At 41.1% G+C, this 24,188-nt stretch overlaps 1 protein-coding gene across 6 annotated transcripts in view; it reads left to right on the plus strand.

The window, feature by feature from the left end:
* The window catches only part of VAV1 (vav guanine nucleotide exchange factor 1), a 96,714-nt gene that overhangs the window by 22,271 nt on the left and 50,255 nt on the right, over positions 1 to 24,188 (plus strand). For 4 of the 6 annotated variants that reach the window (XM_056556597.1, XM_056556596.1, XM_056556598.1 and 1 more), the window contains exons 2-8: positions 5,451 to 5,567; positions 19,825 to 19,883; positions 19,970 to 20,035; positions 21,538 to 21,658; positions 21,887 to 21,979; positions 22,063 to 22,131; positions 22,281 to 22,384. In XM_056556597.1, the coding sequence (XP_056412572.1) occupies positions 5,451 to 5,567; positions 19,825 to 19,883; positions 19,970 to 20,035; positions 21,538 to 21,658; positions 21,887 to 21,979; positions 22,063 to 22,131; positions 22,281 to 22,384 (629 nt within the window). Of the gene's footprint in view, positions 1 to 387; positions 497 to 1,772; positions 1,913 to 5,450; positions 5,568 to 19,824; positions 19,884 to 19,969; positions 20,036 to 21,537; positions 21,659 to 21,886; positions 21,980 to 22,062; positions 22,132 to 22,280; positions 22,385 to 24,188 lie in introns of those variants that run through there. The other 2 variants (XM_056556601.1, XM_056556602.1) reach the window with 2 other exon arrangements.

A 24,188-nucleotide genomic window follows, 5' to 3' on the forward strand; every position in this document is an offset into this window, starting at 1 on the left:
ATCTTCTTCCAGAACAACAGTATAGGAAATGCATTGTTTAGGGACATGGGGGGAGAGTCATGGAAACTTGTGCAGACGGAAAATTGACCAGTTGCCCATAGCAACCAATCAAATCTCTTCTTTCAATTTTGAAAAGGCCTCTGAATAATGAAAGAAGCTGATTGGTTGCTATGGGCAGCTGGTCATCTTTTCCTCTGCACAAGTTTCGATGAATCTCCCCCTTGATGAGCAGATTCAGAATGTAGGAGATTTATCAAAACCTGTGGGAAGATAAAGTTGCCCAGTTACCCATAGCAACCAATCAGATTTCTTCTTTCATTCTTAACAAGGCCTGTGAAAAAATGAAAGAAGCGATCTGATTGGTTGCTATGGGCAACTGGGCAACTTTATCTCTCCACAGGTTTTGATAAATTTCCCCCATTGTCCTCTAAGAGTACATATAATTCTACCAGTAAATGGGTAAAATGAGCTGGGTTGTGGCCTATCATAGAGAGAGGTGAATAGCTGGTGTTACAGTGTAATAGATGGTTGGTTTTGTGAATGGCCAAGAAATACTATACATGTAAAACAAATACCCCCTAAGAAATATAATGGGGAAACAAATGAAATAAAGCTAATGCTTGAAGTTATGTGAGGTTCTTGTTCATATGTTCTGTAAAAAAAAAAAAAGCTGCCAATGAGTTATCTGGCGTTGTATATTACCGAAATAATGTCCCATCAAGTGCGCTGCTTTCTACGAGAGCCTAAGAGCTAGAATTGTCAGTAAAACATTATTACATTGGGTAAGGAACTAGTGCAAGAAAGACAGATGTTATAAAAATGTACAATGGTTAAAAACTGCCACTGGGTATTTTTTGCTTCAGTGTATTCCCAAGGGGTCTTCTGCGCAGGTACAGAGCTTGGAATTCTTTTGTCTTTGTCACTCCACCCAATCTATCCCCCCCCCCCCCCCAAACATTATACACTACTGCATGTAGTTTTTCTAATAACATCTAAAAAAGAGGCAATGCCCCTTGACTCCCCAGCACTCCCAACACAAATCCCTGCTCCCTGCTTCTCATCTTGGTCTCACGTCATCAAACCCGATTCAGAAGTGCTATGTGAATATCTCCAATATATAGTCTGGGAGTTACTAATCCTGTCCAGTATAACAGTGTGAACGTAGCCTAGATTGTTTGCAGATGCACCAAAGTTATCACAGTAGCTCCTATTATATGATTCATTTTGGGCATCTTGCTAGATGTGTTGCAGAATGATTTGGCCACTATTGTTACATATTAAGTATCGCCAAAAATGAAAATGTTCAAACTAAAATATAATTTAGTCCAAAATAAAAAAAAATACAAAAATAAAGCATTTTTCAGTTCCCTGCCACAAATAATATTTTTCGGTTGTGTCAAACACTTAAAGCTGTCATTTCAAAGCCCTCATATGGATCTGTGGATGGAAAAATAAAAGAGTTATGGCTCTTAAAAGACAAGGAGGAAAAGCGAAAACGCAAAAATGAAACTTGGCTGTATCCTTAAGAAGTTAATGCTGCTGTATACAAATCATGTGTTGTTCTTTAGGTTTCCATTCAGGTGGTGTGTGCCAGGGTTCTTTTTATTCACTGTACTCAAAGACATGTGTGAAGACCCAGGGTGTTGTCTTCTGGGGTTAGTAGTGCTCCTAGTATTGTCACCAGTTCTGCGAGTGGTGGGGCAGTCCTTAGTGTAACCCGGCCCTAGGTGCGCACAACGTTTGTCAATGAAGAACTGACCAACACCATGGTAATCCCTCAGGACATGTCCCTGTATACAGTGTACTGGTGGTGTTGGTCGGGATGCCTTTGGTGTTACGGTGCGTGTAGTTAACCAATCACCGGGAGATGAGAAGCAGGTGCAATGCAATTTAACTTGCAGAACTCTCAGAGGTAAACAGCAATAACAGTTTGTTTACAAAGTCCCAGGTTGTAAGTGTTGAACGGGTTAATGTACAGAGGAGAGATGTTTGTTGCAATGTGGTAGTGACCCAATGTGACATGTTGCTCCTCTAGCACAATCCCAAAGTACTCACTGAGCAAGGTCTTCTCAGGGTCGAATATACTAAGACCCCTTCTCTTTGGAAAAGCTGTTGCGTCTTTCGATGCCCCTGTGTGCATTTTAACACTGGCAGCATCTACTAATAAAAAGGGATACTTAATGTACCTTTATTTTAGTGTTAAAAACCATAGAAAATCCCCTAGTGCAGTGTCTATCATGGGTTACTGCATGTAGCTTTAACATTAAAGTACACCTTCAAACGACATGAATTCATTCCTATGTGATCCTAGCAGTGCCATACAAGGTTTTAGAGCTCTTAGGCAGTGTTGTACACAAGTGTTCTCCTACGCACATGTGAACACAGCCAAAATGAAAACCATCCAGAACACATACTGGCTCTACTTATAAATGAGTGTATCTCTATGCCATGTAACTTGTTAGACAGGCTGTTCCAGGTTACACAGATCATCCCAATATTGGATGAATTGGATTGTACCCAGAAAATATCTCAATGTAAAAAGGTAATAATCACCAGTAGGACAATGAAAACACTTGATGGGCCAAATGGTTCTTATCTGCCGGCACATGCTATGTTCACACAGCATTTTGCAGTATGCATTTTGTTATATATTATGCATCACAATATGTGCTGCACAACATTTTTCTTGATAGGAATATGCGACACATTTCACACTGAACTGCAGCACATATTATTTGAATAATTTTAAATATGCCAGAACTGCCTACAATTGGCAGCAAAAACACAGCCCTTTATTGACTCGCACAGTTCCTCATGCACTTGGTAATGACACGGTGCACTGGTGCCATAACACGCATCTACCTAGCGAGCAGCACCAGGTACCCACAACATCCATAGCAACCTCATTCACCCAGCTGATAGCTAAGTGTCTAATCATCCTCGCTGAAGACACTGCTTTGCCTAATTGTCCCACAGATAAGGGGGGGGGGGGGGGTGTATCAAGACTGGCATTTCATATTCATTAAAAAAATGCAGCCTTAGTTGTAATTATAGGTCAAATCCCTTTAGCATCATGGCATTATTTCTAAAAAATAAATAAATAAAAAGAATGCTCTTTAATTAAGAAAATGCACCCACCATGTTCCTCACTGACATGGGCTATAAACGGGGAGAACCTTTTCATGTTTTAATAGAATGAAACCAAGTGTTTAGTGATTGAATAGTGTATCCTATATAAAATCCATAGCAGATGCATTTGATAACATATACAACGTAGTTCGTCCTGCAACAGACGGAATCTTTAAACCTTTAACAGATGTGTAAATTGCTTCTATTTAAAAATCCTAATTCTTCCAGTACTTATCAGCTGCTGTATACTCCAGAGGAAGTTATCTTCTTTTTGAATTTCTTTTCTGTCTGACCATAGTGCTCTCTGCTGACACCTCTGCCTGTATCAGGAACTGTTCGGAGCAGAATATGTTTTCTATGGAGATTTGTTCCTGCTCTGGAAAGTTCCTAAAAGAGGTGTCAGCAGAGAGCACTGTGATCAGACAGAAAAGAACTACACAACTCTCTGGAGCATAGAGCAGCTGATAAGTACTGAAAGGAATAAGATTTTTTAAATAGAAGTAATTTTCAATTCTGTTTAACTTTCTGGCACCAGTTGATTTGAAAACATTTGTTTTCCACCGGAGTACCCCTTTAATGGTTCATCACCTAAGATAACACTCTTATTAGTGCAGCAATACGAACCCCACTTCTAATTTCTACATGTGATTACCTAAGGGAACACATTTGCTTAGCCAGTCTCCTGTGCTGACCTTCCCTCTGTACCCCCTTAATTATTTTATAATTATTATTATTACTATAATTATTATCCTTACTGTTGTTGCTTTATGTTTATTCCTGCCTCTCAAGAGGTCAGAAGATTTTTGTGAAGATGCTCTCTTCGTAGCATTATGAAATAAGGGGGTCAGATAACCTCTCCTTAACCGCTCTCGTAAGTCATTAGCCTGGACAACATTTTCTGTCTCTTGGCTATTTATCCACCCAACTCTAAAGGATTGGCCATAGGGGACTGTCATTTAGTCATTAGTTACAAGCTTACCATTTACTAACTTTTCACTAAATATTTCACTTCCCCTATGCCATCCTTCCATGTAAATTTCAGATTTATTCTGTTAGATGAAGTTAAAAGGGAAACGTGTCCACCCATATAATTAATACATCATCCACAAATCAACGATAGCAGGCAATAGACCGGAAAAAATTACCTTTTTTCAAATATAACAACATAAAGATTTTCCAACGTACATACCATAGGTTTTTTTTGGTTTTTTTTTTTTTTATCAACTGGTGCCAGAAAGTTAAACAGATTTGTAAATTACTTCTATTAAAAAAAATCTTAATCCTTCCAGTACTTTTTAGGGGCTGTATACTACAAAGGAAATGTTTTTCTTTTTAGATTTCTCTGATGTCACGACCACAGTGCTCTCTGATGTCCATTTTAGGAACTGTCCAGAGCAGCATATGTTTGCTATGGGGATTTTCTCCTGCTCTGGACAGTTCCTAAAATGGACAGCAGAGGTCAGCATGGACCCTACATTGGAATAAATATAAACCCTGTCTGCAAAGGAGGACAGAAAGACACCGTTACTCCACCGGTAAATTCTAGGACACACATCATTTCAGACATGGAATAAGGGTTCTTTTCAGACAGTAAATCTACAAGGACATCAAAACAATCCAGCTCTACTTGGGAGGCCTCATTGAACACACTAAATCCTAAACTGCATGGAGTGTCAGAACAGGTTCATTGGGCTATGTTCAGAAATCCTTTTTATTCTACATTCAGTGTATAATGTAGAATTCCCTGATCAGTGGTTATACAGTAACCATGTCATACAGATAGATGCCGCAACCATGGACTCCGACTGTGAAAAACTTTTTTGCAAGCTTTCCTGTATGAGAGGGTCCATAACCTTTCAACACAGTAAGGGAAGAGGGGGGCGCTCTTTTAGCATGGGTCAAGACCATTATCAGCTACAGATGTGCTCAGCAAATTGGGGGCTTCTCTGACATGTACGGCAATCTACTGTACACACGGGCTTATCATTTGTCATGGTCGGTGCCTTATAATGACAAAAAACATTTCTCTGTATTGTATGTATTGTTATCACATGCTTTATCTTCTCATCACATAAATAGGCCTTTACTTTAATATTACATGGACTGGATGGAGTGTTGTTGTTCCAAACCAGGGTTCATTTGCTAAACTGTTTGAAAATTGTGGTTGTAAGCAATGGCTTGGCTAGAAGAGAATGGCCCCTGCAGAGATCAAAAAGGTCCCTCATTTTGGTAACGGGCTTTGCCGTCCAGTACAGAAGGGTTTGGGGTTTTTATTCTTGATTTTTCACAACCCTTAAGCCAATTTTTCTTATTTCTTTCAGTTCCTCTGCCTAAAGAATATCCGGACCTTCCTTTCAACCAGCACTGAAAAATTTGGGATGCGCCGAGCCGACCTTTTTGAAGCATTCGACCTGTTTGATGTCAGAGATTTTGGAAAGGTATACACTTTGTACACTTGTTATCACAGTGTGCTGTAACTGAATGATAGGTATGAAAGATATATTTTTATAAATTTGTAAAAAAAAAAAAAGTTCACATTAAATCCAATGGTTGTGTATTAATTTAATTTAAAAAAAGAGCTAAGCACAATGAAAGTCTACAAGAATAAGCAGAATTGTCCATATAATACGTAGGAAACAGCTGTATTTCCATAGACTGTCAGCTGCAATTCATGTTCCAAACTGCTGACACTGTTGGATAACTATTAGGACAAGGAGACACATGGTACTTTTCATATATCTATCTGTGCTTCCATAACATAGAAAACACTTTTAGGGGCAGTGCAAATATTTTTGTCTACACAGGCAAAACAGCATATAGTATATCCTGTGCCCCAATATAGTATATTCTGTAAAATAAAGAGAATTTAGATGGCGCTCACTTGTCAGCAATAACGTCAGGTCACCGATACAGGTTCTGCCCAACGGTCCATTTCACGCTATCCTTAGCGCTTCCTCATGACCTCTCATAACCACAGAACCTGTATCGTCGACTTGACTGTTTTAATAAAGGATGTAACTGCTGACAAGTGAGCGCCATCTAAATTCTCTTTATTTTACATTGGACTTGTTTATTTATGGATTGAGCACCACTAATATGGCAGATTGGTTGTGTACATAGGATTGCAGCATAAGTAATGATTGGATCCCTACAGGAGTGCGGGGCAGTGCCAACCTGCTTTGTTGTATATGGACTGTATAGTATATTCTGTGCCACCATAGAGTATATCCTGTGCCACCATATACTATAATTTAGTATATACTGTGCCCATATAGAATATCCTGTGCCACCATATAGTATACCCTGTGCCACCATATATACTGTGCCCATATAGTATATCCTGTGCCACCATATATACTGTGCCCATATAGAATATCCTATGCCACCATATATACTGTGCCCATAAAGTATATCCTGTGCCACCATATACCACCATATAGTATATTCTGTGCCACCATGTTAACTGTGCCCCCATTTATACCGTGCCCCTATATAATATATCCTCTGACACCATATATACTGTGTCCCCATACAGTATATACTGTGCCAAATATAGTATATCCTGTGCCACCATATACCACCATATAGTATGTCCTATGCCACCATATATACTTTGCCCTCATACAAAATATTCTGTGCCCCTATGTAGTATATCCTGTGCCACCATATATACTGTGCGCCATATAGTATAACTGTGCCCTATATAGCATATCCTGTGTCACCATACAAACTGTGCCCCCTATAATATATTCTGCCCCACCATATACACAGTGTCCTCATATAGTATATCCATACTGTGCCCCATATAGTATATACTGTGCCTCCATGTACCACCATATAGTATATCTTGTACCACCATATAAACTGTGCCCCCATATACGGTAGTATATTCTATGCCACCATATATACTGTGTCCCCATAAAAAATATCCTGTGCCACCATTTTTACTGTGCCCTCATATAGTATATCCTGTGCCCCCATATATACTGTGCCCCCATATAGTATATCCTATGCCACTATACATAATGTGCCCCATATAGTATATTCTGTTCAACCATAATGGGCCCCCATGTAGTATATTCTATGCCCCCATACATAATGTGCCTCCATGTAGTATATCAGCTCCCGCCATATATACTGTGATAGTGACTCACTCACTCTGCTCCGCTGCTCTCCTGTTCTGACCGTATAAGCCAGGATGCAGCTGCGACATCCCTGCTGCGTGCACGTAGCATAGTTACATAGTTAGTACGGTTGAAAAAAGACATACGTCCATCAAGTTCAACCAGGGAATTGAAGGGTAGGGGTGTGGCGCAATATTGGGGAAGGGATGGGATTTTATATTTCTTCATAAGCATTAATGTCATTTTGTTCCAGGAATGTATCTAATCCTGTTTTAAAGCTGTTAATTTTTCCTGCTGTGACCAGTTCCTGAGGTAGACTGTTCCATAAGTTCACAGTTCTTATGGTAAAGAAGGCGTGTCGCCCCTTGAAACTAAACCTTTTCTTCTCCAGACGGAGGGAGTGACCCCTCGTCCTCTGCGGGGATTTGACCCGGAACAGTTTTTCTCCATATTTTTTGTATGGGCCATTAATATACTTATATACATTTATCATATCCCCCCTTAAACGTCTCTTCTCAAGACTAAACAATTGTAACTCCTTTAATCGCTCCTTATAGCTAAGATGTTCCATGCCCCATATTAGTTTAGTCGCGCGTCTCTGCACCCTTTCCAGCTCCACAGTGTCCCTTTTATGTACAGGCGACCAAAACTGAACAGCATATTCCAGGTGAGGCCGTACCAATGCTTTATAGAGGGGGAGTATTATGTCCCTGTCCCTTGAGTCCATGCCTCTTTTTATACATGACAATATCCTGCCGGCCTTGGAAGCAGCAGCCTGACATTGCATGCTATTCTGTAGTCTGTGATCTACAAGTACACCCAGATCCTTCTCTACCAGTGACTCTGCCAGTTTTATCCCCCCTATTTATCCCCCCCCCCTCTTATTAGCAGGTAAATTAGCAATCCCCTCCTCGTTCTGGCCATAGTCTTTGTCACACCCCCCTTCCCACCTGCCTGTTCACAGCAACCCTATCCTGGTCAGCACACTAAGATGTTGGCATTTTGGTCCTGACCAGACCAGCACGTCAGCCCGCCAGTTTTTAAGTGTCTAAATCTCTTGCCAATGAGTGGCTCGGGATTTAGATTTTTCTTTTCTTCCCCTAGCTCAGCAGCGTTAGTACCCTATAGTTGCCTTCCAATAGTGCTGGCGCTGAACACTGAACAAGATTTGGAGGCTGACTGCCAATCAAATAAGGATAGGGATGGAAGCGGGGGGGATGTTTCAGCGTCAAGTACTTCAGGGTCTTGGGAACGCCTCTCTGACACTTGGCACCAGGGAATAAAAGCATATTCTATGTTATAGAACAACAGACAGTTATATGAAAGGTTCCATGTGTCTCCTTGCCCTAACAGCTATCTAACAGTGTCAGCAGTTTGGAAGGAAAATTGTAGCTGACAGATTCCCTTCAATACTAGATTTGTTATGTTTTGATCCTCCTGTTTTAAAAAGTGGGCTGGGTTAATCAACAGGCGAGGAACCACATCGTTTGACAGATTTTTCATTATTATAAGGCAAATAATGGCACAAATTATGACACAAATCTACACCTGTTCATAGCAAACACAGATTTCCTTTTTGTCCTAATATCGATCCAAAATGTGCCAAATTTATTGAGGCATGTGTCTCTTCATAAATTAAGTGCATTTCACTTCTATGTATAAAACAATCTTCATTAAAGGGGTACTCCGCTGTTCAGTGTTTGGAACAAACTGTTCTGAACGCTGGAGCTGGCACCGAAGCTCGTGACGTCATAGCCTCCCCCCCTCATGACATCACACTCTGCCCTCTCAATGCAAGTCTATTGGAGGGGGGGTTACATCATGAGGGGCGGGGCTATGATGTCACGAGCTCCCGGCGTCAGCTCCAGCATTCGGAACAGTTTGTTCCAAATGCTGAGCAGTGGAGTACCCCTTTAAGTTCCCCACAATCCTGTTTATTCATCTTTTGCTCACTCCTGGATAATTTTATTTGGAAACTACCTCTATATACATTGAATAACACCAACCTACAAATAGGCTACCTATAAGACTAAAATGGAACCACCCCCCAACAAATAAATCACATAAACCTGCATACTGGGGAACATGGCAAAAATAAAAAATGTAAGGGATACATAAAAGGGAACAAAAAACAAGTGAGATGGCTGATAGGTCTACATGGTAGTATGTACTACAAAGGACAGAAGTGAAGTTGCCAATGGACTAGTAAAATCAGTGACCAAATGCATAAATAATGTACAAAATTAAAGTGTAAACCCCTCATAGCCCCAACTAATTGTAGTGGCAACAGAGAAATCATATAGGAAAATTGTCCATACAGACCAGAGCACAATAGCCCGGCACTTGTTTTACAATTGCTTCTTCTGGGGGAGAAAGTGATTGCGAAACACATGATCATTTTTGTCATGGAATACTTACATCTATACATAGTATGTATCGTATTTACTTGTATGTTATTCCACAATAAAAATCTATTTCTACTGGACACCAGTATGTAGGTTTATGTACTCTATCTGCATAACTTACTCAGCATTTTTATTTATGCTGATTATTTAAGTTGCCTTCTGCATTATCAGCCATAACTATATTCTGTTTTCCAGCAATCCAATATATTCCACCAATCAATGAGAGGTGTTAGGCAATGGTGTCCAGAGATAACACAGACCTATACATAAGTAGACCCAGTCACTTCCGCCACTTTTCTCTCCATGTGTTTTATAGATACAGTAATGTGCACAGAGTGACCGTGTTCTTTCACACATGTCAATACACTTTATGGGCTATGCGAACATATAGACACAAGCTGTTGTTTCAGTTCCTGTGTGGGTTTCACTCACTTCCTGTTGCAGCGGTACTATTTCAGCTACTGCTGGGAAACTCCATCTTACAATGTAATCGCACACAAGGGCCTAATATAACTTGACAAGCTAACGCTATTCTTCGCTGACATAATATGGTATAGACCAGAGGTGTAGCTAGGGTTTTCTGCTCCCGGAGCACCGATTCCTCACTCCTCTCAGGATGAACTCCTTTGGCTGGCACCACCCCATTTATACCCACAAATTAATGTAACATACTGTAAGTGTGTTGTGGTTCTGTTTGGAGCTTCTGTATCAGATTCTGTCACATCTAATGGAAAAAAGTCCAACATGCAACACCATCTTTTCAGCTAAAATGAAAAACCATCATAATAGAACCCTATGGATTCAGATATAAGTCAATGGGGTTTCTTGGATGCAGTTGTTGTCTGTCACATTATGGATTTTTAACCTTGTCATTTTTGGTTTCCTTTTGACGGAAATGAAAATCAGAAATGAGAACGCAGATGTGAACATAGCCCAAGAGACACAGGGAGTTTAAAAGGATTATCCTGGCAAAAAAATCATTGATGGTCTATCCTCGGGATAGGCCATTAATATCTAAATGTCAGAGTGCTGACACCTGGCATTCCTACCGATCAGCTGTTCTGCAGAGCTGCCGTAACCAGATCTGTGCTGTGAACGGGGCCAGAAGCAGTTAACTTTGTTCTTTACATAGTGGCTTTATATGTCTTTTTACTTCAGCTCCCATTAAAGTTAACCTAATGATGGCATCTCAACTCTCTCCCAATGGCAGACATTGGCAGAGAAGAAGGATCAGTCATTCTGGATGTGAACTGCCTGATAGTTTTGTTAAAGGGGTACTCTGGTGGAAATTTTTTTTTTTAAATCAACTGGTGGCAGAAAGTTAAATAAATTTTACAATTATTTCTATTAAAAAAATATTAATCCTTCCAATACTTATCAGCTGCTGTATGCTACAGAGGAAGTTATTTTCTGTTTGAATATCTTTTCTGTCTGACCACAGTGCTCTCTGCGGACACCCCTGTCCATGTAAGGAACTGTCCAGAGCAGGAGAGGTTTGCTATAGGGATTTGTTCCTGCTCTGGACAGTTCCTGACATGGACAGAAGGTGTCAGCAGAGAGCACTGTGGTCAGACAAAAGAACAATTCAACTTCCTGTGGAGCATACAGCAGCTGATAAGTACTGGAAGGATTGAGATTTTTTAATAGAAGTAATTTACAAATTTGTTTAGCTTCTGGAGCCAGTTGATATGATTTTTTTTTCCACCAGAGTATCCCCTTTAACCCTGTGGTGGGCTTGTGCTGCCTGCAATCTTTCGGCTTCTATTCAGTCTTCAGATAATAATGAGCACACAACAAATATTATTATAAAGCTATACTATTGTCATTTAATCTTAATAAAGCACCAATAGAATAGTTCATAAGGCAGAAAACGTATACGCTGAGCAGTTTTAGACTAGGTTTGGAGCTAGGCAAGAGTAAATCTGGGGCCTCATAGGGTAAAATATGGTACTAACTACACAGTCAAGACCTATATAATAAAGTCAGTGTCACTACACAAAGACCAATACTGCCAATAATGTCACTAGTCAAGGCCCAAATAATACCACCACCACACCATGACCATTAAGCCATTACCCTTCTGTAGATGGTATAAGTGACTACAGTACAGGAACATATGGTGACTACAGGAGACTTTTCATCAGAGCCGTTCACTTTCCCTTTTCTTCTGCATCCAGACCAGACCGCCATTTTTTCAGCCACAACTAATTTCTGCAGAGCTTGCATCCTAAAAATGTTTAGTTCCTCACTTTTTCAGCATCCTCACTTTCTTTTTTTTTCTTTGAAGGTTTTTATTTTCAAACAATTAAACAGAATACAATAGAAAGATTATGGCATAGGAAGAAAGCATACAAATAGGCATATCCGTCGATAGAATGGTAGTGGCTACCTCTAAGGTTTGCATAGGACTGCAAGGTCCACACTGAACTCAAAACAATGCTAAGGCAATTATGGAAACAATTCAGCAAGTAACAGGCATTGCAAGAACCACCCAACAAGGAGGGTGGGATAGGCTGTGTTCCACATAAGGGAAAACCATAACAATATTCGAGAATGACTCTTGTTTAGAAAAACAGGCGAGTCCAACAATGAGGAAGAAGAAGAAAGGAGAGACAAGAAATCAGGATAGACGAGGCAGCGAAATAGACCCAAAATAAGAAAAGAAAGGGGGGGGGGGAAGGAACGGGGAGAAGAAAAACAGAAGAGCATAAGAGCAATAAAGACTTCAAACGGATATGGAGAGACAACCAGAAACAATAGGAATAGAGGACACAAAAGACAGTCAAATGGAGGAAGGGCAGAGGTAGGGAACATGAGAGGGACCAGGAGAGGAGGTTCAAACTCTAGCAGGCTGCTAAGGGGTGGGGGGAGGGCCAAACAGATCTCTATACCCAGGGGAGGATTGAAATGTCAGCCAATCAAACCAAGTTTTCGTGTAACGGTCATTCTCCGCGGGAGAAAGGGCCACTAGCTCCTCCATACTCTGGGTAAGCATAATTTTAGTTAACCACTCCCCAACAGTGGGGGGATCAGGGGACTTCCACCTACGTGGAATGACCGTACGCGCCGCCTGTAGCATATGACTAAGGAGGGACTTCTGGACCGAGTTGGCCGACATAGGTAGATGAGAAAGAAGAACAGCATCCGGTGAATGAGGAATGTCCACCTTCGTCACCTCCCGTGTCACTTTGAGTACCGTAGACCAGAAAGATGTGAGACTAGGGCAAGACCACCATATGTGGGTCATAGTGCCTACTGACTTCCCACACCGCCAACAAGCGTCAGGAACCATTGGAAACCAATGCCGAAGTTGAGCAGGTGTACGGTACCAACGAGTGAGCACCTTATAATTCGTCTCTTGGGCCTTACAGGCCATCGCTGATTTATGACAGAGCCTAAAGCACTTAGCCCACTGGGCTGGAGATAATGATATACCCAGCTCTTGTTCCCACGCTGCACAGTAAGACGGGAGAGTCGTATTGTAACGGGAAAGCAACAAGCAGGACATAAAGCTTATCGTGTGTGAGGGCACTGGGGGCAGAAGACACAGTTTCTCAAATGCGGTCAGCTCCCTATGCAGCTTCGATCGTCGTTTGGTAGCTGCATAAAAATGGTGAAGTTGCGCATAGGTCTAGAGACAATTTCCACTAGGGGATCCTTCCCGCATAAGAGAAGCCATGGGCAACAGGTCAGTAGCAGAAAGCATATGGCAGAAACGAGCAGGGGGTAATGTCGGAACCTGCAATAGGGACCCGGGGGTTAGCCCAGGAGGAAAAGCAGGATTGCCAGTGACAGGGAGCATGGGACCGGTAGGGTCTATTAAGGAATCAATTAACTTCTGGCCACATAAAATGGACAATGTCCGTTGGGAAGTGAAGGTCAGCAAGGACAAGGAGGAGGGGGGTGGGGGCCATGTCCAGGGCAGTCCAGCCAACACACCAGGGTATAAGACATGGGCCATCCGTACCCAGAGTTTCGATTCAGCGTTATGCAACAAATCCAACAGTCTAGCATGCATAGCTGCCAGATAGTATAAACGACAGTCCGGAAGGCCCAAGCCCCCCTCCTGCTTTGGACGGAATAAGACTCTACGGCTAATCCGCGGTCTTCCACCCTTCCACACAAATAACCCAAACTGTTTGTAAAAGGTACAACAGCTTGGGTAGAAGAGTCATTTTCAGGGCATGGACCCTCCCAAACCAAGAAAGAGTAGCATCCTCACTTTCTAAACTTATACCAATTCCTCATCCTGCTGCTACACTTGGCTGTTTCTGCCCTGTTTGCCACTATTACTGTACCATCTGTATTGCCCAATGCCCCAAATACGGGACTTCAGAAGTTATGGTATGTTAACTGTATGTGTTTCCCACAAAGTAATAGTGTTACCTCTTCTACTTCACATAGTAATAGTTTCCATACACACCTAAACAGCGATCTTCTAAGTGCCCTTATCAGGAATAGTGCCCCCTTTAGGCCCTACACAGCAATAGTTCTCATCTTATTGCCCTACACTGTAAAAGCGCCCACCTACAAAGTTATTATGCCCCTTTGTGTCTACTAGATAGAAGCCTTTGAAAGCAATAATGCCCCTTTTGTTCCCCTTACAGCATAATAATGCCTTCTTTGTGCCTTTTAAAACATAATCATTTCACCTTCGTGCCCTTCACAAAGTATGGTGCTCCCTACACCAGACAACTCATTATGGCTGTATTCACACTATTGTATTGTTGTCAGTGGAATATACTTTATTTCAAAAGTCAAGAGACTCAACAGAGAGTAAGCTGTCCTAATTGTTTATTGGAGATGGTTTTCTTGGTCTCTTCTACTGAGATCTGTTTTTAGATTTGGAATATCCAATATTCACAGTTACTGATCACATACCATCTAAATACAGCCTAAGGCCCCAACTAAGAGAAATGCATCTACACAAACACGTCATAGGGTCTTTATCTATCATTAATAGTTTTTATGTTTAATCTGTCAGGACCGACTGGGGGGACAGGGAGAGTGAGCCCTAAACTCACACTAAAAACACTCTCCTGCCTACTTTCCCATCCATCCTAAGCGATGGATCGACAACTTGGAGCCGGTCCCTTCCTGCGCTACAGTGCAGTGGCGTAAAAATACATATAATACACAGTCGGTCACAAGCCAGAAACAAAAAGGGAAAACTACAAGACAACCAGACAGGACACAAATACTAACAGAGCAGAATATAAACTGGCAAACTGGTCAGGAACATAGGACACTGTTCACAAAAAGATACAAGTACAAAGGACAAAGATCAGATCCACCAAACACTAAAAATAGAACACTGTTCACACTGAACACAGATAACTAACAAACAGAATAGGTGCAAAACACAAGACAGGGTAGCGGACGAGTCCACACAGACTCCAGGAACAAACAGGAATAGAAAACTCAATCCCCCAGAAAACCTCCAGAAAAACATGGGAATGTCTTAACACTAGAACTCAATCTCCCAGAGTCCACCATAGAGCATGGAGATATCTTGTACCAAAACTCAATTCCCCATAGTCCCATAAAAGGTCACAGGGATGTCTTGTTACAAAAACTTAGAAAACAGATACAAGAAGACTCACAGTGTGAACAGCAACATAGCAGACCGGACTTACCAATCAAAAAAACGACTAATGTAACAGACTAAAATCTACAATAAAAGACTATTTAACCATGGCTAAAAACTCAGATGAAATCACAAAATACAAGGTAAATGCTCAAGCAGACATAGCAGGATAATGCACAGACACCATAACAGCATAATTGCACAAGCCCAAATAACCAGCAACTAGAATGCAGACTTATCTGGAGTTATATAGACTCACCCACCTAGCAATTGGATGAAAAGCTTAACTCCACACCTGGAAAGGAGAGCACAGAAACAGAAAATGCATGAAAAACAAGGTCTGAACAGGGCCTAAAATGGAAAAATGCTTAAACAAATAAATGGACATTACATAACCATCTGCAATATACTGGACCCTTAAAGGGGTACTCCGCTGTAAACATCTTATCCCCTATCATTTGGATAGGGGATAAGATGTTAGATCACGAGGGTCAGCCGCTGGGGACCCCGCCATCTCCAGGCCAGCAATGGTGGTGTCTGGCACATGGAAGCTTGTAGCCATCATGCCTCCTCCTATATACATGAATGGAGGGGGCATGAGGGCCAGCATCGCCAGTCATCAGGCACGGAGCAGAGTTTGCTCTGTACATAGAATTACAGGGGTGCCACAGGGAGATCGCAAGGATACCCAGAGGAAGGACCACCGTGATCTAACATCTTATCCCCTATCCCACAGATAGGGGATAAGATGTTTACAGTGGAGTACCCCTTTAAACACCTCTGTATTATGGCCATGTTAGCAGCTCTGAATTGATCTGGTGCAGTCACAGAATACAGAACAGTTACATCAGGCGACTCATGGGTGAGGTGTTCTTTGACTGTAGACATTCTACTTCCTTTTTTTTCTACATTGATCCCAGACGACTATACCAATGTCATGACTCTGATAACTGCTGCCCAGGCATCTTTGGTCCCTCACTTCTGCAGCCTCTATAGCTTCACAACCCACACCTTTTAATACTGCCATCCTACTGCTACCACCAATGCTGTGCCTGCTGCTGGCATTAGCCCCAATAAATGTAAGTGCAATGCTTCTTAATGCCCCCAAATACTATGCTTTAATTATAATAGAGCCTAAGGACAACACAGAGGCATAGCTACAAAATGATGGGCCCCAGACCAAACTACAAAATTACTAGGGTTATATTAAGATTGAAAATAATTATTATTGGATTTTCCTGGCCCTAAAGTTCTGGGAAGGATAAGCCAGCACCAGAGAAGTCTGGTTATAACTTACCCCTCCCGATAGACAAAACATGAATGTTTATAGGAGGTCAAAAGAGATAACTATGTTTGTTCAACAGACAGTTATTGAAAGTGAATGGCTACCTTTAATACATTTCCTCTTCTTACAGTAGAAATAATGGGTAAAAACAGGTTATGTACGGGAATGTGTAAGCAAATAATTACCTACTGTTTAAATCAAGTTATTATGGACAGATCTCTTTTTAGTAGGGCCCTTCTTATCATCACAGGCAGGAGTACAGTGAAATGTGACACCAGCAGATAGATAAGGGAGCCTCCATCTTCCTGTAGAATGACCATTGCAAAGGTCACAGGGTCTGCCCAGAAACCTTTCTCATATATGTCAGTAAGACAGCTTCAGTCTACTGTTGCCTATTTCCTAAAGCATATGTCTTAAAGCTCTTAAAAATAGCTCAGGCAAGATGGTTTTCCCACAAAATAATGTAGAAAAAGATTAGAAAAAGAGAACATGTTTCTGCGTCTGGCTCTAATCGGTAATAAAATATATAAGTGATACATTCCCTTTAAGCCCCCCAAACACAAAACATAACAGTCATCTGAAATGGAAAATCTTGACCATTTAGGCATTGACTGTTTGCCATTTATATGTGAACAATCTGACAGACAATAGATTTGCTCCTTTCTCATCATGGTCACGATTTCTGCGTTCTGAAGTATATAAAATGACATTTTTTAGTGTCCAGCCTCATTTGCCACCTATATGCCAAAGCCTCCCACTTAACTAATGTTAACCACTGTACAGTTTAGAATCATCTGCTTAAACTGATATTTTACTGAGCAATAAAGAACAGGGCCCAAATCTGATCTACACTTTTGTAAGAGGCTGTAGAAGACAATCCCCCGTGCACTAGGATAGGCCCGGCCTGTGGGATATTTTAAACTACAAAGGTTATTTTGTCCCACAAGCCTCACTGGGACATCTCTGTCGGGCAGTATAGAGTGGTAATGGTGATGAACCATGAACCTTGCCCCTGGGAGCTGGCAGGCAATGGCATCACACTGGGTTTGGCTATATAAACTCAGATGCATTTGAAAGCAATGGTGGTCTTGTTGAAGCATTGTGCATTCTGGGATAAATGATAAATGCCTAAATTCTTGGAGGGAAACTCAAAACAAATGAATTTATGTTCCATAGTACGTTGTGGCCTGTAATATTACATTCAGTCAGGTTTTGCTATCCAGTAGTTAGTTCTTCAAGGTGTTTAATAGTTACTTGCCTGGTCTTTGTCTTCTGTGGACATGAAGCATCTTATAAGAAGAAGCAGCTTGCATTTGACAGACACATTAAAAAAACCTTTTACTACATTACTAAGAGCACTATATGATTATTATTTTTTTTTTTTTTAAGGGTCGGTGGTACAGTAGTAAGAAAACTCCCCTTACATTAGCTCAGTGCCTTAGTCCTGGAATAATAACCTCATTGATCATTGGTTATCATCAGGTCAGAGTGTAAGCCCAGAGAGCTACTGGGGCCTAATGACATATCTGTGGATGGGCCCTGTCTTCTACCATGTTATTTAAAGTGTATTAGTGATTTCTTATTATGTGGCCTTTGGGATATCTCAGACACTAGGGCCCATGTACCTACTGTTTGTGATGGTGAAATGAAGCAATTCTTCTACTATTGTTTATTACATTTTTACATAATTAAAAGCATTTCTTTATTATACAGTAACTTTTTCCACATTTCTTTAGAGGGGGTAACCAGAATTCTAAAAATATGGCAGCTGTCCACAAAAAAACACTACACCTATCCTTAGGTTGTGTGTTGTATTGCAGCGCACCCTCATTCACATCAATGAAGATTTGCTGCTATATCACGTGGTGATTTTTCCAATCCAGGACAATTCCTTTTAAAGGGGTTCTCCGGTGCTATCACGCCCCCTCCCGTAGACTTACATTGAGGGGCGGAGCGTGATGTCACACAGGGGGGGGAGGCATGACATCACACGCTGCCCGCCCTGTAGTCGCCGGTAATCAGTCCCGGAGCGAACACGCTCCGGGGACTGATTACAAACGGGGTGCCGCGTGCATGATCCCGGGGGTCCCCAGCGGCGGGACTCCCGCGATCAGGCATCTTATCCCCTATCCTTTGGATAGGGGATAAGATGTTTAAGCACCTGAGAACCCCTTTAACTATAAAGAAATATCACATTTCTACTGATACTACAAATAAACTAATAGTCTTGTTTAATGGAATACCCCAAGGGCCGACAGATTCAATGTTAACACTGGTGGCCAAGACACAGTACTGCAATCTGGGCAGGAAAGTTTTCTATACATTACCGGAAGAGGACAGTGGAGAATTATTGTGGGAATATTGCTGTGTTCACAAGATCAATGTTCAAGTGCCTTTTACTGCAGTGTACAGAGTGAAACAATTTCTCCTTTACCATATGTTTTAGATCCTCAAAATAATTTTAATAAAAGGTAAAGGAAACACAAGAAACCACAAAATTAGCTTTTAGACAATTATTCTATTTATTAAAGAAAAAAAACCCCGCTTCATTCAAAACCTATATCAGACATGTGAAAAAGGACCCCCCCCCCCCCTTTACAATCTGGTTGTGGCACCCATGGCAGTAAAGGTGGGCATACAACTTCAAAAGATGTTGCCAATGCATTCATCTAAAGGGGTACTCCAGTGGAAAACATTTTTTTAATTATTATTAAATGGTGCCACAAAGTTAAACAGATTTGTAAATTACTTCTAGTTAAAAACATTCATCCTTCCAGTACTTATCAGCTGCTGTAATGATCCACATGAAGTTATTTTCTTTTTGAATTTCCTTTCTGCCTGACCACAGTGCTCTCTGCTGACACATCTGCCCATTTTAGGAACTATCCAGAGTAGGAGAAAATCCCCATAGAAAACCTATTCTGCTCTGGACAGTTCCTAAAATGGACAAAGGTGTCAGCAAAGAGCACTGTGGTCAGGCAGAAAGGAAATTCAGAAAGAAAATAACTTCCTGTGGATCATAACAGCAGCTGAAAGTACTGGAAGGATTAAGATTTTCTGGCACCAGTTGATTAAAAAAGTGGAGTACCCCTTTAACTGACAGTTATTCTAAGTTATACCCTTGAGTTTTCAAAATGTGGCAAGAAGAGGCGTAAGTTGCTACCAGAATTGGTGCAAAGGAGAACTGGAGCAGTTCTGGGGGTGGGGTTGTAAATTAGTTGTTTTGGGGAACTGCTCAGGTTTTCCTTTGCATTAGGTTTTAAACAACTCATCATTTTGTCTTTTTACTTTTAGGTTATTAACACATTGTCCATGTTATCCTGGACTCAGATTGCACAAAGTAAAGGTCATTTGTAAGTAGTGCATGTTTGTTTTTTGGAGTGTGTGACACAAGAATGACACTATACAATGATTATATGACGTGCTGCTTTCTTCTCAGGCCTTTTCCTACTGAGGAGTATGAAGCTGATGAAGACATTTACAGTGGTCTCTCTGATCAAATTGAGTAAGTTAGAAAAACACTGGCAGACTAACACTAAACAAGCCCCAAATCCTAACAGCTTATGGCCCCCATCAAAATGACCCCCCACTGCCCTGTAATTTAGTTACTGTAAACCCTGCAAATATGCAATACATTTCTGTGTATAGCTACCCTTAATATACACATTCATCTTATATTTTATGTTCTTGGTATATACATCAAATCTATCCAAAGAATTTACCGTACATAACTGAACTGTTTGTATGCCAACATTTGGCTAGCGTTCCTTTGCATAGCGTTTTTTTGCAATGTGTTTGAAAGCATAGTCAACTAAAGACATCCTGTAAAAAAAAAGCTGTGAGTTACACATATAGCATAGATTAGCATAATACAATAGCATAATAATAATGATAATATTAATGATAAAAAAAGGATTACATATATTTATGCATTCTTTCATTTATGTAATACCAACACATACCATAGCATTTAATAATAGGCTTCACATACCTATAAAATCAGACAAAAAAAAAAGTACTATTCCATAAAATCACACTAATCTGTATGCTGCATTAGGTATGCAGTAGTTCCCCCACATTAGGTGGCATACTTTCCCCAAATTAGGTAGCATAGTTTTCCCACATTAGGTAGCATAGTTTCCCCACATTAGGTAGCACAGATTCCCCACATTAGGTAGCATAGTCCCCAACCCCCCGACACACAGACAGACAGACACACACACAGAAACACACATAGACACACAGACAGACAGAAAGACACACACGGACACACATATAGACACACAAACCTGGCCTGCGCAGCACTTCTCCTCTCCAGCGGCGGCCTGACGAGTGATGTCACTGATGTCCTCCTTTGCTGGTCTGCGGAGGGACGTCACTTGCGCGACGTCCCTTGTCAGACTTGGGACGGCCGCAGACTCACTGCCTAAAGTGCCCGCTGCGCTATTATGTACCGCAGCCTCTCTAGAGCAGTGAGCATTGGCAGCACAGTGGCAGGTCCAGCTCTACCATGAACCTAGGAGGCACAAGAAAAAAAGAGGGGCAGCAAAGTGCCACCCCTGAAGAGTGCTACCTTGGACCAATGGTCCCACCAGGTCCCATTGTAGAGCTGGCCCTGTCTGTTACATATATAGCCCTGACATATTATTTAGTGTTGGGCAGAGAGAGATATCACCATTAATTTCAGTACTGGTCCCTAGTGGAGCTCACAATCTAATTTCCCTATTTCAGAGACCAGGGTAAATTTTCCTCAGTCAGTGACCTTTCCGTAGTCTAAAGACCTTTTGGTATATTCATGCAGTGACATGCCACATGATGTAACTATCTGAGACTAGGTGACAAGAAAATCATTTGGCACATATTAGACAGTCTGGGGCCCATACAGTTTACAATAAATAATATTAGCTGCTATTAGGTGTTTACATTGTTGCTATGATTTATAATTTTATTAAGATATATATATAATTTTAATAATGTCCCATACCCATGTGGCATTTTTTATCACAGTGACACAGGGGAGGATGATGAAGACCTTTATGACTGTGTTGACATGGATGAAGAAGAAGGCAATGAAATATATGAAGACCTCATGAAGTGTGATGAGCAACCGGTAGCACCAAGAGATGGGGTAAATCGTGCTGCTAGTTGCGTCTACATGTATAACAAGAAATAACAGATAATGACCATGTTAGGTATTGGTATTCTGAGGGGATACTAGAACTGTAAATCTAATAAAATAAAGTCATTTGGACCATATGTAACAAATAGATACTATGTCACAACTGGTTTTGCAGTAGTCATTATTGCATTCTATTCGGTAGATGTATATCTATTTTTGCTTGGAAATTTCCCACAGAAAATGACAATAGATGACATGAAAAGGTGCTGCCTCCAGGAGCTGTACCAGACAGAGGAGAAATACTCCGACACTCTTGGGTCCATCTGCCAGGTAATGATATTATTGGCTCTAAAAGCCTGGTAACTGTAACGTTATGTTGCTACAATAATGATGAAACTGTTTCTCTTTTTCAGTACTTTATGAAGCCCCTTCAGAACTTCCTTCGCAGAGATAAAATTAGTGACATATTCATCAATACAGAGGTGACTTCATATAGTATCATTTCTATGTATTTATTTACTTTATTTCAAACTAGTTGGAGCCTGACAGGTAATTAGTAAAGTCACCTTATGATGGACTTTACTATAAAGGCCTAAATATTTTGCTTAACTCCATTTTCCTTTTATTGCAGGACCTAAGAAAACTCCATCAAAACTTTTTGTTGGATATAAAGAACTGCACCTCAATAAAGACCTGCCAGAACCTGTATCAAGTGTTTCGTCAGTATAAGGAGAAGTATGGCAAATATATACCGTATTTTGATATAGCTAATATATAAACCACACAGCAATAAACATAAAATGACAATACTACAAGAGACCTTTATTTCTTTTTTGCTAATTTTATTTATAGATCATATAGCTTATATTTTCTTGCATAGTTTCGATTACCGCAAAAACGAAAGTTGAACTGGTTTTGTTCTCTGAAGGCCATGTTTAATGATCTATATTATCATTTTCAACATACAATAAAAACTAACATGTAATCTAAAATAAGATAATTTGAATGATAAATATACTGCTATCTACTTGTCCTATTGATTAAAGAAGCCTACTAGTTCCATTTCTATGTAGCGCTATCTTCTACAGGCTGTACAGTATTTACTTAGTGCCAAAATGAAATATGCTTTATGTTTTCACAAATTCCAAATTTTTCCCCCAAAAAGTATTATATAGTAATGTAAAAGTACATGTATGGAAATATCAAACAGTCCAGCCTGTTTTTTTAACTTAAAGGAAATCAGTCAGCCGGTTAAATGCCTGTTAATAGACGATTTAAACTAACCTGTTAATAGACCCTAAGGAGCATTATGGTACCTTTATTATGGCGTCCCATTTCGACATTTATCTACAATAAAAGTTGTATTGAAATGCAAATGAGGGGGTGCTAGGGGCACTGATACGCTCTTCTCCCCTCACACGCTCCCCGAACAACACCTTGTCTTGAATACTAAGTAGCCTCTCTGCAGTGACTTAACTTTAAACCACTGCAGAGCAGGGACTCCGTATTCATGAGGGGGCACTGTTAGAGAAGCAGGTAGGTGCACTGAGGGGTATAAGAAAGCCCCCAGCACTTTTATTGCAGATAAGTGTCACACCAGTGCCAAGGAATGCCCCCAGGGCAGTGAATGCTCTCAATTGTATATCAGTAAAACTACACTGCTCAAAAAAATTAAGAGAACACTAAGATGACACATCCTAGATCTGAATGAATGAACTAATCGTATGAAATACTTTCGTCTTTACATAGTTGAATGTGCTGACAACAAAATCACACAACAATTATCAATGGAAATCAAATTTATCAACCCATGGAGGTCTGGATATGGAGTCACACTCAAAATCAAAGTGGAAAACCACACTACAGGCTGATCTAGCTTTGATGTAATGTCCTTAAAACAAGTCAAAATGGGGCTCAGTAGTGTGTGGCCTCCACGTGCCCCGTATGACCTTCCTACAATGCCTGGGCATCCTCCTGATGAGGTGGCACAGTCTGTGGTGCAACATGGCGTTGGTGGATGGAGCAAGACATGATGTCCCAGATGTGCTCAATCGGATTCAGGTCTGGGGAACGGGCAGGCCAGTCCATAGTATCAATGCCTTCCTCTTGCAGGAACTGCTGACACTCCAGCCACATGAGGTCTTGCATTGTCTTGCATGAGGAGGAACTCAGGGCCACCCTCACCAGCATATGGTCACACCCTTGTCTCGGTACCTAATGGCAGTCAGGCTACCTCTGGCAAGCATATGGAGGGCTGTGCGGCCTCCCAAAGAAATGCCACCCCTCACCATTACTGACCCACTGCAAAACCGGTCATGCTGGAGGATGTTGCAGGCAGCAGAACGTTCTCCAAGGCGTCTCCAGACTCACGCCTGTCACATGTGCTCAGTGTGAACCTGCTTTCATCTGTGAAGAGCACAGGGTGCAGTGGCGAATTTGCCAATCTTGGTGTTCTCTGGCAAATGCCAAATGTCCTGCACAGTATTGGGCTGTAAGCACAACCCCCACCTGTGGACGTCGGGCCCTCATACCACCCTCA

This window comes from Hyla sarda, chromosome 2 (genome assembly GCF_029499605.1).
Source record: "Hyla sarda isolate aHylSar1 chromosome 2, aHylSar1.hap1, whole genome shotgun sequence".
Lineage (NCBI taxonomy): Eukaryota > Metazoa > Chordata > Amphibia > Anura > Hylidae > Hyla > Hyla sarda.